The sequence below is a fragment of the Diaphorina citri genome, unplaced genomic scaffold, assembly GCF_000475195.1.
Source record: "Diaphorina citri unplaced genomic scaffold, Diaci psyllid genome assembly version 1.1 scaffold1010, whole genome shotgun sequence".
NCBI classification, from domain to species: Eukaryota; Metazoa; Arthropoda; class Insecta; order Hemiptera; family Psyllidae; genus Diaphorina; species Diaphorina citri.
In genome coordinates, this window is record NW_007378440.1 from 210388 (window position 1) to 222552 (window position 12165).

Sequence of the window (12165 nt, forward strand, 5' to 3'; positions counted from 1 at the left end):
TCACGTATCGCATTCAATCACCATAACTTCATAAGCAAACATCATAAAAAAAAAAAAAAAAAAAAAAAAAAAAAAAAAACATCTAGGTATAGTATCATTTCCCCTGGCTTCCTCGTAACTCTGCGCGTCTCCTTCATCTGCTGTGTTAGAGTCTGTATTTGGACTTCTATCTCTCTCTCTGCTCGCGTATTTGACTTCCAAAAAACAGAAATTTATGTAAGTTCAATTTGGGAAAAAAAATGAAAAAAAATAGGACTTGTTCAATAACGTATTGCGATTTAAAAATTTATGGTAAATATAAATAGACTCTCTCTCTCTCTCTCTCTCTCTCTCTCTCTCTCTCTCTCTCTCTCCTTCAATGCAGTGTTATCAAAGTATTTAGAATATTGAGATAATTAAAAAGTTTCCTACCATCTTACGAGGGTATTAAGTGTTGTCAGGTTAATCACCTCAATATAATGGAGGGTTGCCAATTTTCGTTTCAATACAGTATTGCCAAAGTATTTAACGAGATAGAGATATAGGAAATTATAAAGTTTCTTGACCTTGAATCCCACGAAGGTGTTGATTTTCTTATCAGCTTATAACTTAGGTACATTGTTGACAATTTTCCCAATCCAATCTTATACTGGATTGCCAGATTTCTCTTATCACATAAATTGTTGCGATGTCTCTCCTATCCGTTATCCTACAGGCCGAGTTTTTCATCCTAAGCTCAAACAGGGTTGTCAGATTTCTGACCTTAATAACAATAATAACTCATAACTCACAAGGTTATCGGATTTCTTACCTAAATAACCGACAGGGTTGTCAGATTTCTTAACTAATTAAACTACAGGGTTGCCACTACCTTTATTGAGTTGTTTTATGGAGGAGGGCATAGGCCAATGTTGTTTATGAAGAAAAGGGGGCATAGGCCAATTTATGAGGAGACTTGGGGAAAAAAAAAGTTCGTGGTGTTTTCGAACTAGGCTCTTCAAATTTAGTCGAAAAAGTTTTGTTTTATTTTATTTTTCTTTCGTTTTTTCTCTCTTTTCACATCTCTCTCTCTCTCTCTCTCTCTCTCTCTCTCTCTCTCTCTCTCTACCTCTCTCTACCTCTTTCTCTCTCTCTCCGTACCCCTTTCTCTCTTTACCTCCCTCTTCCTCTTCTGTACACAAATCACTGTTCCTCTCTCTCTCCCTTCTCTCTCTCTCTCTTTCTCTCTTTCCCTTCATGTCTCTCCCTCTTTCTGTTCATATATCTCTTTTTCTCTTTCAGTGTATTTCCTCTTTGTCTCTCTCTTTCTCTCCATATCTCTCTCTATTTTTTCCGTTTATCCTTTTTACTTTCCTTATAATACCGTCCCACTTAACGTGGATTTACAGACTACACACGATTGCATAACCCCAATTACTTGCACACAGGAAAATTTAAATTTCGAGCTTTTTGTAAGATTTTCCTGTGAGATCATGTGAGAAGAAGATAAAATTGGAGTGAGAGATTTAGAGGAAGGAAGGAGTGGGATTTTTGACAGAGAGTGGAAAATTTTGGGAGAGTAAAAGAAAGGGAGAGCTTTTAGGGGAGGGAAAGTGAGAGATTTTGGGGGCGAAGAAATGGGATATTTCGGGAGAGAGAAATATTTGGAGAGGGAGAGATTTTGGGGGGAGGAAGAGTGAGATGTTTCGGGGGAGAACGTGGGAAATTTTGGAGGGAGAGAGATACTTGGAGAAGAAAAGGGAGGGGATGTTAAACGGATTTCAAAGCTTTTGAGCAAACAATTTTAATGATCAAGTGTGCGAAACAAACATGGGTGAATAAATATGGGGAGAAAGAGAGGGGGAGAGAAAAGAGAAAGGAGATGAGAAAGAAAGAGAAAACAGCAAGGGAAGGAAGAGGAAGGGGAAAATAGGGAGGGAAAGTGTAAGGGAGATAAAAGGGAGGGAGAGAGAGAGGTGACAAGAAAGAAAGAGAAAACAGAAAAAGAAGGAAGAGGAAGGGGAAGTGAGAGAAGGAAGATAAAAGGAAGGTGGAAAGAGAGGAAAATTGGATGGGGAAATAGAAAGGGGGGGCAAAGGAGGCAAGAAAGAGAAGGGAGAGAGAGAGAGAAGGGAGAGAGAAAGAGAGAAGGGAGAGAGAAAGAGAGAAGGGAGAGAGAAAGAGAGAAGGGAGGGAGAGAGAGAGAGAAAGATAAAAGAGAGGGGGAAAGGGAGAAAAATTGATGAGAAAACTGTTACAAGTGTAATTACTACGAGTAAGTATACTGGAGTAAAAAGGGATTTTTCGCTAAATCTCCTTTATTTTAATTGTGTTAAGCATATTATCTCCTTCGATGCTAGTCATTGTAACAAAATGTTGTTTCCTCGATTAAAATACATCTCGCTGAATTTCATGACCTCGAAACACTAATGGGACTTGGATAAATCAATCTAATTGGTCGATTTCAAAAACTTAAGCCAATCAGATTGCTTTATCCGAGAGTTAAACTTAAATCGAGTTTAAACTGACTTTGTAGACCCGGCCATAGGCATTCAATCCGAAATCCACCGCGCTTTACGAATTTCGTCAGTAAATGGTTTCTTCAAATTAAATTGATCCCAAGGGCATCAAGGTAATGCCTAGAGTGCCTAGAACCTTGACAAACGGAGTGTGCCTGAAGGCATGTGATGTGTTCCAATGCACTCGACTCCTACCTACTTATACCTCACTGAATTTGGTTCTGTAGGTGTAGAAATGTACCTAGGCCCTATGAAGCGTGTAGGTAATTTTTAATACCTATCATGGAAATCCAGGAGGCCCTTTTTTCTAGGCTTGTATTTGAATTTCTATTACCTAGGTACCTTTTGTTTATTATGATTACCTCCCCATCCCTCCTTTTAAGCATACCCTTCCCTTCTATTAACCCTAACGGATTAAAAAACAAAACGCCAATGCAGCGAAAAAATCTCGCATGGTGCCGCAGTCTTCAATTTGCTTCGCTTTTTTCCCTCCCTCCTACACCAAATTCCCTCTCACCCTGTGAAAAATCACTTCCTTACACTTCTCACGTAAAAAAAATCCCTTCTTTCCTACAGTCCCATACTCCGATCCCCTCCTATAAAAAAAAATCCCTTCTTCCTCACGCTGTAAAAAAATCACCTAAAATTATGGTGGGGTGGAACATTAAGAAGAAGAAGAAGAAGAAGAAAAAGAAAAAGATAGTGGAGAAAGAAAGCAAGATTGCGTGAGGAAGTGAAAAAATAATAATAATAAGAGATAGAGACGGTTTGTTATAGAAGGTAGAAGAGAGGAAAGGGAGAATATAAGGAGTGAGAGAAAGAGAAAGGAAAGGATAGAAAAAAGAAAGCTGAGAGAGAGAGAGAGAGAGAGAGATGGTATTTAAAAATTTAGCGTTATGCAATAACTTTTTCATAAAAAAAAGTAAAAAAAAGGTTTAACTTATGTTTTAAGACAAAAACCTTCATTTATGCGCTCTCTCTCTCTCTATCTTCATTTATGCTGAATTTTGTGTACTTTTGCGGGTTCTCAAAATGCTCCTTGGGGACTTTACTATGAATATGACTACAAAAAAAAAAAAAAAAAAAAAAAAAAAAAAAAAAAAAAAAAAAAAACCAACAACAATAAAATTAAAAAAAGTAAAAAAAAAGGGTTTATCTTTATTTTTTAAGACAAAAACCTTCATTTATGCTCTCTCTCTATCTCTCTCTCTATCATCTTCATTTATGCTGAATTTTGTGTACTTTTGCGGGTTCTCAAAATGCTCCTTGGGGACTTTACTATGAATGTTACTACAAAATAAATTACCAACTCCTATGACAATGTAAATAGACTCTCTCTCCCTCTCTCTCTCTACATATATATCTCTCTCTCTCTCTCTCTCTCCTTCAATGCAGTGTTATCAAAGTATTTAGAATATTGAGATAATTAAAAAGTTTCCTACCATCTTACGGGGGTATTAAGTGTTGTTAGGTTAATCACCTCAATATAATGGAGTGTTGCCAATTTTCGTTTCAATACAGTGTTGCCAAAGTATTTAACGAGATAGAGATATAGGAAATTATAAAGTTTCTTGATCTTGAATCCCACGAAGGTGTTGTTTTTCTTATCAGCTTATAACTTAGGTACATTGTTGACAATTTTCCCAATCCAATCTTATACTGGATTGCCAGATTTCTCTTATCACATACAGTGTTGCGATGTCTCTCCTATTCAGTATCCTACAGGCCGAGTTTCTCATTCTAAGCTCAAACAGGGTTGTCAGATTTCTGACCTTAATAACAATAATAACTCATAAGTCTCATAACTCACAAGGTTATCGGATTTCTTACCTAAATAACCGACAGGGTTGTCAGATTTCTTAACTAATTAAACTACAGAGTTGCCGAATTTCCAACCTTAATAATCCACATGGTTGTCAGATTTCTTACCCAAATAACTCACAGGGTTGTCAGATTTCTCACCTTAATTGTGACGGCGCCCACGTGGAAATCTCGACTGTACAGATCTTCGACCGTGCTCCGATACCGATCCGAGTACGTGTTAAACAGGAACCGCTTCAGTATGCAACTTTTGCCGACCCCCTGGCCGCCCAAAATGACCAGCCGGATCCGCTCGTTGTCACACATGACCGGCTGTGCCGCAAGTCAATCAGATGTTTAAAGACACGATGGAAGTCAGCGTGTTGACAGGCAGGTGGAAGTGAACGTATTAATGATCGTGGGAATCAGACGGGGAGATGGAACTCAGCGTATAAATATGATGACCGTTGCAATCAGACCATGTAATTCACGATGGAAGTCAGCGTGTTAGCAATTGGGCGGAAGTGAGAGTGTTAATAATGACCGTAGCACTCAGGAGGAAAATTGTTATTATTATTATTTATTCATTTATTTTATTAAGTTGAAGTGAATTGAACCCTTTGGTTATGCAGTATTTTGGTGGAAAATGCAGAAAAATTTCTGTAAAATGAAAACTTTGAAAGTTCTACAAATTGAAGAATGGTATTTTGATAGGCATCTCTATAAATTGAAAAATTGAAGAGCAATGTCTTAAAAAATGAAGTAAATACTGATAAATTAAAGTTTCTATAAAAGTTATATTTTTATGACGAATATAACAAAGACTACCTTTCAATCGAATTACCTATATGTATGTCTGTTTGTCTGTTGATTGCCTGTAAGTTGATTGATTTTAATGACAAAGTTACCTATATTTTTTTCAACAAATTTCTTCGTTAGCTACCTATTTATGTATTGAACTTTTGAAGACTGTTGTCACATGGAGATAGAAAGGTCTTTTATCTCTTATGACACAGATCTGCGTTTTTAGAAATTCGAATTGAAAAGTGTCACGGGGATTCGAAAGGGAGTACCCAGGATGTCACACTGGGATTGAGCGGGTCAAAGTCCGCAGTATGATGGAAAGTATTGGAAAGCGTTTATTTCGAATCGAAAGCGATTAGTTTCAGAGTAGAGAGGATATTTTATTATTATTCTTTGTTTTTTATTATACTTAATTGATATAAAGCGAATTCATTTAAATGCGGGATATCGTTGAGTGATTGTTTTTCAAGTGTGAGGATTTAACATTCGACGGTACTATTCTTTGTTTTTTATTATTTAATTGATATAAAGCGAATTCATTTAAATGCGGGATATCGTTGAGTGATTGTTTTTCAAGTGTGAGGATTTAACATTCGACGGTACTAAACCTAGTGACCTAAAAACTTAGATGACGATGAAAATTTATTAAATTGATGATGCAGTAGGTACCTGTTCCAAATGTACCCACCTTCATTGTTTATGTACCTACATTGTTTATGTAGGTACCTAACTACACCTACTTGTACCTACAAATTCTACAGAGTGTCTAGGTACGTCTACCTATCTACATCATAATTTTGAACGAAGGGAGAGAATTCCAAGTTTTTAATTTTTTAATCGACGATTTTGACAGAGAGACAAACAATGTCTCCCCGTCCGTTTGTTTGTTTGTTTCACCATATAGCTTTCAAACAGTTTGTCTCATTTCATGGCTCCTCAACTTTGGTAAATTTTATGACTGAACCCTAAACCTGGTATCGAATCACCATTCTTCGGATGAAAAGTCCATCAAGGAAAATTCGTAGATACTAGAAACTAGAGTTTGCTTTTGGGAAACACCAATAATTAAAATCACTTCTGCAGTGGTTTCCAAGTATCTATAATATACATCCATTAAATTTCAATGCGTACCCACTCATATACGCCAGAAAACCCACAATTCGAGAACGAAATAATTGGAAAAACACAAAGCGAAAAATTGTCACTTCTGTAGAAATTTCACTTCACTTCGCCACGGTCGAAACAAAGTTTTGTCGCTAAAATTCCAATTGAAAAACTCCCCATGTCATTGGATAGATTGAGTGTGAGGACGGAGCAGGAATGGTACAGTTGGAGAATTGAATTGGATATTTAGAAAACAGCATATTTGAATTAATTTTGTTTATTAGGGGGAAAAAACAACAAAACAAAACGAAATTCCAATAGTTTCCTTCCTCGTTCACCTACTCTCCCCTCCTCCTCCTCTTCCTCTCGCCTTATCTCTCTCTCTCCCCCTCTCTCTCGTTCTCTTCTCTCCCCTCCCTTTGAATGTCTAAAACAAAGGTAATACGTACCTACTATCAAATTTCCCTTGAAAATAATAGAAACAGTCAAAAGAGGGATTGGGAGGGAGAGAGGGAGAGTCGGAAAGGGCTACGGATATTTTAAGGGCCACTCTTCGAACGATCCAATTTATTTTTTATTTATTATTATTATTATTATTTTTTTTTTTTATCAATTTCATTTTAAATTTAATTCTTGGGATTGAAGAGACCGAGGTATTCCATTCATTAGTTCGAACATAGTATTCTGTATTATAGTTGTAGGGTAAATATCTTGAATTTATATCAAATGATTGAATGTAGTTATCTGTTTCGTCACATTGGGGTGTACATTGTACTAGCATTGAGTTTGTACAAGTTCTATTATGAGATAGGTATGTATTATTATGAATAAGAGGTATATGGTTACTATCCCTAGTCACAAGTGTACCTTGTGGACAGGGACTAATCAAAGTAGGTAACTATATAGTTGTATTAAACCCCCAATCTATCTACCTTCCATTCAGATAACTGTGTACACCGACTAAATAAAGGTAGTTCATGGTTACTATCCCTAGTCACAAGTGTATCTTGTGGACAGGGACTAATCAAAGAAAAATCTTTCGGGGTTTTAGGAGCGGGGGAAAATTTTCAAATGAGAAAGTAGAATTACTTAGGTTATCAACTAAATTATCGTTAACGCTAGAAATATCAATAATGTCACCGAACGTATAATTAGGTTTTTTAGAGGAATTTTGAAGTTGATCTGAAGCAACAGGGTGAACAGATGTCTCAGATTTTTCCTGAACATTGGTTTGAGAAATAGAAACATTATTATGTATACCCTTACTACAGTTAGAATTGGATACATGACGGGGAGGCAAAATAGGTTCATGATCATTAGTTTCTTGGACTAAGTACTACATATATCATGTAATGATTTCTTCTGTTATATCTTATTAACTGTTATAAAATAAAATGGGGTTAGGTATCCCATTTAAAAAAAAGGTACTTATTTCCAGTTGATTCTCTCTATGTTTATCCCTCCCTCTCTTCCTCATTGAGTCAATGAGGAAGAGTCAAAATTTTTCCAGATGATTCTGAGAAGGATGACAGACCTGCATGCATCAAACCAATCACATGTTTTGACATGGCCCCTAATAAGTTTCTCATCTGTGCTGGCACAGAGGAAGTGGAAGGAGACTCGTTTCTTTTGTTCTTTGATGTTAGAACAGCAACACTGCATGGAGGATACTGGGAGAGTCATACTGATGATATTACTCAGGTATGGATTACAGAGCTGACAAAGAAATGGACCATCTAGTCTTGAGTCTTGGTTAATTACGGGTTCTCAACCTTTTTAATGTCTAGTTCCACTGACACATTTGTAGTTGGATCACCAGGTGATTTTTATAACGTTTCTACAGCAAAATTTCTCATGTCCTTAGTTACTCGGAAATTCGACCTCATAATAACTAATAACAGAGAATTGATCAAATTGGACACTAAAATAAAACCACATTTTATTTCCTATGGTACATTTATTATTACAGGTGCACTTCCACCCAACCTCTTCCAATACACTCATGTCTGGATCTACAGATGGACTGGTCAATATATTCGATGTAAATGAAAGCAGTGAGGATGATGCTCTGCAACATTGTCTCAATACTGAAGACTCTGTGGTAAGAGAAAATCCATTGATTGCAAAGTTGAAATTTGACTGTCATATAATTGTCTGAACAGCACTTTGAGGTTAAAGTTAGTCCAAATGGAATGAGTTTGATCTTAGATTGTAGCCTCGAACAAAAATTCTTAATACATATTCACTTAGGTACTGGTCAAGTTTGAAGTAAAATATTCGTTAAACTTGGTCCAACGAGCTATTTTTTAGTTTACTTGGAAAAAAAATATACCTAGCACTTATAATTATTTGAAGATCTGGAATAGGCACACCATAGGAAATACAGGAATTCGACCTTATACCTTATTTGACCCAATATCCGATTCCAGGAAAAACTCTGTTGGTTGGGTACATCCGAGTTATCCTGCACAACTCTCACTCGTCAAATTCAACTGTGGAATATTGAGGATGCATGTCCTGCAGCTTTGTTCCGGAGGAAGCAAGTGGCCAAAACTGCACAGGTAATAGCCTAATGTAATTTCTTACCTTCCTTTGTTAAAGAGCAGAAAGCTTTAAATTAATGTAGAAGAAAGTTTTAACTTGAACTTCGAGGTTTCTATCAGATTTGATTTTTGTCTATTGAATAGTCTCATTCAATTCTCTTTTTTCAGATGAAATCAAGTGCATCATGCTATCTGATCAACACACATCAAGTGAAAAACAAAACCATTTTGCTCACTGGATCCAATTATGGAAAAGCGTGAGTGATTTCCTTTATTAAGTAGATTTTCCTTCTCACATGAACGGAAAATATTTCATTTAGAGACCATATTATACATATCTTAGTTAAATCAAAAATGTCTTTGAGGTCGAATTTTGTGTTTTCAATTGTGATTTACTGTCTGAAGATTCTTGTAGGGACTGCTTTTTTGCTGAAAATTTAGTCAGTGTCAGATGTTTCAATTTAACATTTTCCTTCTATGTAATAATTTTTTGTTGTTTTGATTTTCCTCATCAGTGATTGTTTACGAAGTGTAGAATTGTGCGCGGACAAGAAAACTCTACTTCCTCATAGCCAGTTTCTGGGAAACAAACAAATAGTTCGGTGTAGCTCAGTTCACGATGAGGTAAGAATCAGATTCCCTCTTTTCTACTTCCCCTTTAGTGTATAGATGGATATTTAAAACTTCGTTCCTTTAAGTACAAGTAGGTACTTACAGGAATAAAAATTTCATTTTAGCACTTCTCCGAGTCTTTCTTTTGAACAACTTTTCGGATTTTATTACATGACAAAGTAAAACTTTCTTATTTCTTTCAGCTGGACATCATATTGACTGCGGGAGAAGCAGGCATTGTAACTGTATGGAAACCTTCCTCTCTACTAACCAGTGAAAGTGCAGTTGCCTCGAATAAGTCCAAGGTAAGAATAAGAATCTTTCTGAGAAGTGTTGAAGTGGGTATCAAGCTGACCTCGGAATCCTAGGATGCAGAAAGTGTAAATTCAGTGACGGTATTATTGCCTAGTATAAAAGGAAATGTTGCAAACTCAAAGATGTTCTCACCCATACTACAGCTTCAAAACTGAAAGCTCGAAGATGTTTTTACGCTCATACTAGCTTCAAAACTGTCAACTTCAAAGATGTTTTCATGTGCACACTACCTTCAAAATTATCAGAGGAAAAGATGTTCAAAGGTACATGGTCGTTTCAAAACTATCAAACTCAAAGATGTTTTTCATAAAAGTCTAGTGCGTTACTTATACTTGACTAATGTTCTTTGAATTATTTTTACTGATTTCAGTCTACCTTGAAACTCAGTGAGAAGAGAAAGTCCAAACCCTATGCATAATGAAAATGGCCTGGACACAAAATTTGAAATGAAGACTGTGAATTACTGAACTCTGCAATAACATGTGTTAGACAACAAGTGACCATTTGGTCACATCATATACTAGATTCGTATAACTTTAACCCAACTTTTAGGGCTGTTTGCCGTTACACCTTAGCCTCGGAATGGGCTCGTGTGAACAAGTCGACATGATAATATGTTCAGCTATTTTGGCATGAGCCAAATAAAATGGGGTAATCCCATTTAAAAAAAGGGTACTTCTTTCCAGTTGATTCTCTCTATGTTCATCCCTCCCTCTCTTCCTTATTAAGTTATTAAATTTAATTAAATTCAATATTTTTCCAGATGATTCTGAGAAGGATGACAGACCTGCATGCATCAAACCAATCACATGTTTTGACATGGCCCCTAATAAGTTTCTCATCTGTGCTGGTACAGAGGAAGTGGAAGGAGACTCGTTTCTTTTGTTCTTTGATGTAAGAACAGCAACACTGCATGGAGGATACTGGGAGAGTCATACTGATGATATTACTCAGGTATGGATTACAGAGCTGACAAAGAAATAGACCTTTTGTTCTTTGATGTAAGAACAGCAACACTGCACGGAGGATATTGGGAGAGTCATACTGATGATATTACTCAGGTATGGATTACAGAGCTGACAAAGAAATAGACCATCTAGTCTTGAGTCTTGGTTAATTACGGGTTTAAAGTTCCAATGACATATATTGTAGTTGGATCACCAGGTGATTTTTATAACGTTTCTACAGCAAAATTTCTCAAGTCCTTAGTTACTCGGACATTTGATATATTGTAGTTGGATCACCAGGTGATTTTTATAACGTTTCTACAGCAAAATTTCTCAAGTCCTTAGTTACTCGGACATTTGACCTCATAATAATAAAGAATTGATCAAATTGGACACTAAAATAAAACATTTTATTTCCTATGGTACCTACATTTATTATTACAGGTGCACTTCCACCCAACCTCTTCAAATACACTCATGTCTGGATCTACAGATGGACTGGTCAATATATTCGAGCCCGGGGCAAACTTTATCCTGAACATAAAAGGTTCGTTGTTGGAATGGCTGACTTTCTCCTATCTTAAAACGCTTCGGTGTCATCACTCTGTCTGTCCCCATAGAAGGACTTATCCAAACCTGGTCAACCTACATATAAAATTAAAGGTCTTTATGTAAGAACAGCGAAAATGGTCTATAGATGGATATTTAAAACTTCGTTCCTTTAAGTACAAGTACTTACAGGAATGAAAATTTCATCTTAGCACTTCTCCGAGTTTTTCTTTTGAACAACTTTTCGGATTTTATTACATGACAAAGTAAAACTTTCTTATTTCTTTCAGCTGGACATAATATTGACTGCGGGAGAAGCAGGTATTGTAACCGTATGGAAACCTTCCTCTCTACTAACCAGTGAAAGTGCAGTTGCCTCGAATAAGTCCAAGGTAAGAATAAGAATCTTTCTGAGAAGTGTTGAAGTGGGTATCAAGCTGACCTCGGAATCCTAGGATGCAGAAAGTGTAAATTCAGTGACGGTATTATTGCCTAGTATAAAAGGAAATGTTGCAAACTCAAAGATGTTCTCACCCATACTGGTACTTACAGGAATAAAAATTTCATTTTAGCACTTCTCCGAGTCTTTCTTTTGAACAGCTTTTCGGATTTTATTACATGACAAAGTAAAACTTTCTTATTTCTTTCAGCTGGACATAATATTGACTGCGGGAGAAGCAGGCATTGTAACCGTATGGAAACCTTCCTCTCTACTAACCAGTGAAAGGGCAGTTGCTTCGAATAAGTCCAAGGTAAGAATAAGAATCTTTCTGAGAAGTGTTGAAGTGGGTATCCACGCTGACCTCGGAATCCTAGGATGCAGAAAGTGTAAATTCAGTGACGGTATTATTACCTAATATAAAAGGAAATGTTGGAAACTCAAAGATGTTCTTACGCATACAACAGCTTCAAAACTGAAAGCTCGAAGATGTTTTTACGCTCATACTAGCTTCAAAACTGTCAACTTCAAAGATGTTTTCATGCTTACAGGAATGAAAATTTCGTTTTAGCACT

The 12165-nt window shown here is 36.4% G+C and overlaps 3 protein-coding genes across 3 annotated transcripts in view; 2 read left to right on the top strand and 1 right to left on the bottom strand.

The window, feature by feature from the left end:
* LOC103513704 (GTP-binding protein Di-Ras1) overlaps nt 1-5575 on the bottom strand; it is a 61684-nt gene extending 56109 nt beyond the window's left edge. Inside the window, exon 1 of the mRNA XM_008478553.3 lies at nt 4440-5575. Within this exon, the coding sequence (XP_008476775.2) occupies nt 4440-4604 (165 nt within the window). The 5' untranslated portion in view covers nt 4605-5575. The remainder of the gene's footprint in view (nt 1-4439) is intronic.
* Nucleotides 5576-6911: 1336 nt separating this feature from the next.
* LOC103513698 (WD repeat-containing protein 89) lies at nt 6912-10147 on the top strand. The gene is made up of 8 exons (XM_008478547.2): nt 6912-6996; nt 7675-7886; nt 8155-8286; nt 8615-8746; nt 8897-8985; nt 9244-9352; nt 9544-9645; nt 10026-10147. Exons 1-8 carry the CDS (start codon nt 6912-6914, stop codon nt 10071-10073), a joined length of 909 nt encoding a protein of 302 aa, XP_008476769.2. The 3' UTR covers nt 10074-10147.
* Nucleotides 10148-10237: 90 nt separating this feature from the next.
* Nucleotides 10238-12147, top strand: LOC113469265 (WD repeat-containing protein 89-like). The gene is made up of 6 exons (XM_026826831.1): nt 10238-10241; nt 10419-10609; nt 11047-11124; nt 11442-11543; nt 11802-11903; nt 12142-12147. Exons 1-6 carry the CDS (start codon nt 10238-10240, stop codon nt 12145-12147), a joined length of 483 nt encoding a protein of 160 aa, XP_026682632.1.
* The last annotated feature ends 18 nt before the right edge of the window (nt 12148-12165 follow it).